Source organism: Macaca fascicularis, chromosome 1 (assembly GCF_037993035.2).
Source record: "Macaca fascicularis isolate 582-1 chromosome 1, T2T-MFA8v1.1".
NCBI classification, from domain to species: domain Eukaryota; kingdom Metazoa; phylum Chordata; class Mammalia; order Primates; family Cercopithecidae; genus Macaca; species Macaca fascicularis.
In genome coordinates this window covers 124,198,778-124,204,777 of record NC_088375.1, presented here as the reverse complement: position 1 = coordinate 124,204,777, position 6,000 = coordinate 124,198,778, and the positions used below count along the sequence as shown (strand labels likewise).

Genomic DNA, 6,000 nt, shown 5'->3' with positions numbered 1-6,000 from the left:
GACTTGTGAGCTCTAGTTTCCCTATGGACTAGAATATAAGTCACCCGGCAAGAGTGAACATGGGGCTGGGGTGAGGGGTGAGGGCCAGCTGAGTTTGTGGCATCCATGGATATTTTCTCTTTTTCTTTTTTTGAGACGGAGTATCTTTCTGTCGCCCAGGCTGGAGTGCAGTGGCGTGATCTTGGTTCATTGCAACCTCTGCCTTCCAGTTTCAAGCCATTCTCCTGTCTCAGCCTCCTGAGTAGCTGGGATTACAGGTACGTGCCACCACGCCCGGCTAATTTTTGTATTTTTAGTAGAGACGGGGTTTCACCAGGTTGGTCAGGCTGGTCTCGAACTCCTGACCTCGCTATCTGGCTGCCTCGGCCTCCCAAAGTGCTGAGATTACAGGCATGAGTCACGGCGCCCGGCCCCATGGCTATTTTTACCAGCTACCCTTGGCTGCCAGGTTCAGAAGACAGGGACAGAGCTTGCAGCCACCTTTGGGCAGAGGTCAGGGCTGGGTACTGCGGAAGGGCAGTTCAGGAAAGTCCAAGGATGTTGACAACAGCATCATGCCACTGTAGCTTCCAGGCAGGTGGAAAAGGAAAGGAGGTTAGATGGGAGGGAGGGAGAGGGTGAGTGAGAAGAAGGGCACAGTCGAGCACAGAGCTGGTAAGAGTTGAGGGGATCCCTGACAAAATCAGCCCACTGGCTGTGAGATGTTATTCAGGTCTTCTCCAAGGTTGCTCAATTCTAAAATGAGACAATACTTTCCTCCCAGGCTTAAACGTGACAACATATGTAAAGGGCTTGACCCAGAAGGCCTTCAGCAATGCGTTGCACTGAAAACTGCCAAATGCAACAGAAGTTGCAGACACAGAGGAGGCCCAATCAGTATCCTCTTTCATATTCACCTTTGAGCTGAGGGTGCCTGCTCAGGGCCTGGGCCACAAAAGGCACTGAGCAGAGATTTGTTTAGGAGGCAACGTGAGGCACCAGTGAAGACATGAGCAATGCTGCCTGCTTGCTATAGGATCAGCCAAGCCTCCACTTTCTCCTCTGGCAGATGGAGATCATGGCAGTGCCTGCCTCGTAGGTTGAGGGGATTCAATTAGGCAGGCCTGTGATGCAGATGCTGTTGGTGGTCCTGCCTCATCACCTCAGCACTCACGTTCCTGAAGGCCCAATGGCTTCCTACTTTTCTCTGATCACAGGAGCATGCTGCTCACACCTATGGACCAGAAGTGCCAAAGAGGTAGCACTGCCATTGGCCAAAGACAGGAGTCAGGGCATAAAGACACAGCTTCAGCCACGTGCGATGGCTCACACCTGCAACCTCAGCACTTTGGGAGGCCAAAGCAGGCAGATTGCTTGAGTCCAGGAGTTCGAGATCAGCCTGGGCAGCATGGAGAAACCCGTCCCTACTAAAAATACAAAAATTAGCCAGGCATAGTGGCGTGCAGCTGTAGCCCCAGCTACTTGGGAGGCTGACACAGGAGAATTACTTGAACCCAGGAAACGGAGGTTGCAGTGAGCCAAGATTAAGCCACTGCATTCCAGCCTGGGCAACAGAGTGAGACCCTGTCTCAAAAAACAAAAAACAAAAAAACACAAAAATCCACACCTGGTGCAACTCAGGTGTGTTCCATGCAACTTCCCAGAGCTCCCCAGCAGGATAACATACTAGTTGCCCACAATGGCAGCCTGCTCATGAATGCACGTTCTGATTTCCCTCCATTCCTCATCTCACTTCCTCACTCCCCTCCTGGTGCCTCCAGGGATCACCTCCTAATTGAGTATTTGTGCCCAAATCCCTGTCTCAGGGTCTGCTGCCAGGAAGCCCAATCCAAGAGAGCTTGTAAAGTGCTTGACAGAAAGAGGACACTTGATAAATGTTAGCCGGCTCACTAGTGTGAAAGTGAAGGCAGAAGGCATCCATTTGAATACGACTGTCTCCCCAGGTCCAGGTGCTGGCACAGAGATGGCACCTAATACACATGTGTTGAAGAAATCGATAGACATGCTCCTCCCGCCACCCTTCCCTTTCCCGCCCTCCCTTTTCCTAGTCTCACTCTCCTTTCTCTCAGTCCCACATTTTCTCTCCTGGTGCTCTTTGTCTCCTCTCATGGAGGAAGGATGGTCTGGGCCCAAAACCCCTCTGCTGTCCCTAAAGTTCCACTCCGGAAATGAGCCCTCCTGCAGCATTGTGACATCACTGTGCACTAGCCAATGGCTGCCTGCCTAAGCTGGGTTCCTGGTCTCCTGGGACCACTAGCCCTCTGTTGATAGGGAGAAGCCAACATCTCCTGCAGGACCCCCTAATCTTCAGGGCAGCTCCCAGAGCATGGGTCCCTCCTGATTCCACTGTTAGCCTGATGTTCCTCACAGTCAAGCTGCTCCTGGGCCAGAGATGCAATCTGAAGGTGTCAGGGCAAGAGAGTGTATCCACGCTGAAGAAACTGGTGTCCAAGCGGCTGAAGGTGCCTGAGGAGCAGCAGCACCTGCTTTTCCGCGGCCAGCTCCTGGAGGATGACAAGCGCCTCTCCGACTACTGCATTGGGCCCAATGCTTCCATCAATGTCATCATGCGGCCCTTAGAGAAGACGGCGCTAAAAGAGGCCCACCAGCCCAAGACCCAGCCCCTGTGGCACCGGCTGGGACCTGTCCTAGCTAAACACTTTGAACCACAGGATGCCAAGGCTGTGCTGCAGCTGCTAAGGCAGGAGCACGAGGAGCGCCTGCAGAAGATAAGCCTGGAGGACCTGGAGCAGCTGGCCCAGTACCTCCTGGCAGAGGAGCAGCATGTGGAGCCAGCTGGAGAGAGGGAGCTCAAGGCGAAGGCACAGCCTCAGAGCTCCTGCGACATGGAGGAGAAGGAGGAGGCAGCAGCTGATCAGTAAACGGGCCATCCTACCCATTTGCACTCTAGAATTCTCCCGGCCTCATCCTTATGTGTTCCCTGGTGACTTTTCCTACTACTTCCTGCTGGTGTGGATGCGTCCACACCCCTTTTTGAACCTTCCAAGCAGCTGGAGGGTTTTTGGATCCCTGTCCCCTCTTGGGCCTGAGGTCCTTCCTCTGAAATCCAGAGTGACCCGACCCTCATCACCATCCTTCCCCCAGAAGGGTTCTGATCACCGGAGGGCAGCCCCAAAGGCCACAGTCCCCTCCTGTGCCGGCAGCTTTGCCCACACACACCCAGCAGCTCCCCAGGCTGAAAGCAGCCCTGGCCCAGGGTCTCCATGGTTCTAGGCAGACCCTCTTTCTCCTTTGCAACAGAAAGACAATGTGAGTTCGTTTTCCTCCATCCTCAGACCATGACGTGTCCCCTAGGCTCCCCAGCAGCCAAGAGGAGAGGAATGTCAGGTAGCTGCCCCTTGCCTTCTGGGTGAGGCTGTCCCTGATGTTCTCCTGCTTGTGCTTCCAGCTTAAGGGACAGGCACAGCAGAGGTGGGATTGGGAGGAGGGCATCTACCGGGTGCCAGTCCTGGAGCCCTCAGGGAGACAGGCACAGACCAAGAATAGCAGGAAACTGAGCCTTGGGCAGAAAAAGAGTTCAGCAAAGTCACACACTCCCTGTGGCCAGCGTGAACAGAGCCATGCCCCACCCTCCCAGACTGATCAGTCAGTAGGTATCACAGCTCACAATACCTGCCAGCGCTGCCAAAGGCTCCCTGGAAGGAAAAATGGTATCGTCAGTGAGGATCCTTGCCCTCACAGAGCACACAGCCTAGATGCAGAGAACTGGTATACACAAGAAAAAAGTGGTGACATGAAACTAGAGTCTAGCCTCTGTGACTGAATGCCCGGCGCCTCACAGGGCCCTGGGTTCAGCATAGAGGGGCCAGTCCCCTGCAGACTACAAGGAAAGCCAGGCCCTTTACTCTGTTCTTGGAGTGAGAGAGTGGCCCTTGCAGAGGCTGAGGAGTCCCACACTCTGTGTGTGGGTGGGAGGAAGCGGGGAGCTGTGGTCCCCTGTTCACTGCTGAAGCCCCTGAAATGCTGTTATTGCAAAAGTTTCAGCCCTGAGTGATGGGGATGGAGGGGAGGGGTGGAGGAAAATGTCTTGAACAAGCAGGGCCCCCTTCCCTAGAAAGCATTCTGTCCTTGGCCCGCAGGCCCCTCGTCCTCTCTTCCAGTCCTAGTCCAGCTGTGTGGCCATGGGTAACCTGCTTTTCCTGTCTGATGCTCAGGTTTCCCACCTGTTACATGGGTATCCTTATAATAGCATCTACTTACCCCATGAGGGTTTGTGAGGGGGGCAAAGACTGTCCAACTGGGAGGGACGTCTTCTAGCAGTGAGCTCAGCGGCAGTGACAAGGATGGATGCGGAAAGCATTCTGTTTGTGGGAGCCTGCTTAGCGGCCACCATTCCCTCACTTCCCAGAATAAGACAACCTCGTTCAGCTTATGGCCCAGCTCCTTTCCCGGTGTCCCACCCTCTGTCCCAGCCAAGAGAGGAAACCAGGGGCACTGAGGAGACTAATGACCTCTCCCTGGGGCACCAAGGACCCAGCACGCACTGGCTGCAACCAGCACTCCCAGGCTGGGGTTTAGGGAGCCCCAGCCTGCTCCTTGGTTCCTGTCCTGGTCCTGCTCCTGGGCCCTGCGTCCTCAGCAGGGGAGCCCTCTTGACAGTTCTGTGAGTGTTTTTATGCTGGGTCTGTGCCATTTGCCAAGGGAGACGAGCCTGTTATCTTTACATTAGGGGAACTAATAGCCCATTTCCCAGGAAATCCGTGAGCGATAAAAATAAGTGGGCCGTTTTATTCCTTTTGCTGAGAAGCTGGCATGAAGGACAGGGGAAGCCTTTGTTTTCTCTCTAGTTAGTGGGAGTGTCAGGGCTGGCTGAGAGCAGGCCAGGAGAGGCAGTCACCTCCACTGTCTGTCCCCAGCACTGCAGGGGAGGATGTCTCCAATCCCAAACAGGGAAGAAGGAAAGTTGGTCTGCTCTTCCATGCACCTCCCACTACTGACTTCCCCCTTCCCAAGGGCCCTGCTGCCTCTGTTCCTCCCTTCAAAAGCAGGAGACGATGCACTGTCACTTGGAACTTAGCAGGAACTTGCATCTGTGTGTCACTGCTCCTAGGAATAGTCTTACTCAGTGCTGTGTTTCTCAATGAGAGGTGACAGGTGTTGTCCCCTAAAGGATGTTGTTATAGTCATCAGAGAACAGAAGTTAGGGGTGTATTGAGGGGCTAGGGGCAGGACCAACCCCTAATACTCCAGCGATGGGTTTGGATCCCATCTGTGTTGAGAACCCTAGCTCTTGGGCTGCCTGCCATGGGACCCCTCACCGTGCCTAGTTTTGCCCTATTTCAAACTGAAGCCTGTACTAGTGCATGCGTTGAAGGCTCCCTATTTCCTTTCTGCTTCACTAGGGGGAAGGCACTTTTTCTAAACTTCAGCCTTGGGCAGAAACTCTTCCCCCTAACTCCCCACAGCACTTCTCCCCTACCTACCCTACAGATAACAATTTTGCTCATATTGGGGGCATTTCAGGACACCCACCACATCCAGTAGCCAGCTTTGTGTTTCTATCCACAAATCTAGCTTCTCATCCAAGCTCCTTCCTGGGTCACCTGCAGGCCAACACCCCTCAGTCCACTGGTCCATGGCAAAATAGTCTTTCTGATGGAAATAGGCAGAGCATCCTGGCCCATGTACTATTTAGTCAGTCCTTTGCTTTTCGATCAATAAACGTATATGGGCCTCTGTCTCAGTCTGTTTGCGCTACTGTAATAAAATACCTTAGACTGGGTAATTTACAAACAACAGAAATTTGTCATTCACAGTTCTGAAGGCTGGGGTTCCTGAGAGGAGGGTGCCAGCAGATGTGGTGTCTGGAGAGGACCTGTTCCTCAGTGACAACGCCTGCTGTGTTTCCTCACATTGCAGAAGGACAAACATACTCCTTTCAGTCTTTTTTTTTTTTTGATAGGGTCTCCCTCTCTCACCCAGGCTGGGGTGCAGAGGCGTGATCTCAGCTCACTGCAGCCTTGACTTCCCAGGCTCAGG

At 53.6% G+C, this 6,000-nt stretch overlaps 1 protein-coding gene across 1 annotated transcript; it reads left to right on the top strand.

The window, feature by feature from the left end:
• The first annotated feature begins 1,127 nt into the window (after positions 1–1,127).
• On the top strand, positions 1,128–3,898 carry UBL4B (ubiquitin like 4B). The gene has a single exon (XM_015431497.3). The coding sequence runs from the start codon at positions 2,358–2,360 to the stop codon at positions 2,880–2,882; it is 525 nt and encodes a 174-aa protein (XP_015286983.1). The 5' UTR covers positions 1,128–2,357; the 3' UTR covers positions 2,883–3,898.
• The last annotated feature ends 2,102 nt before the right edge of the window (positions 3,899–6,000 follow it).

Coding starts and splice junctions, on each gene's coding strand:
- UBL4B (XM_015431497.3), top strand. CDS start 2,358: ATGTTCCTCACAGTCAAGCTGCTCCTGGGCCAGAGATGCAATCTGAAG.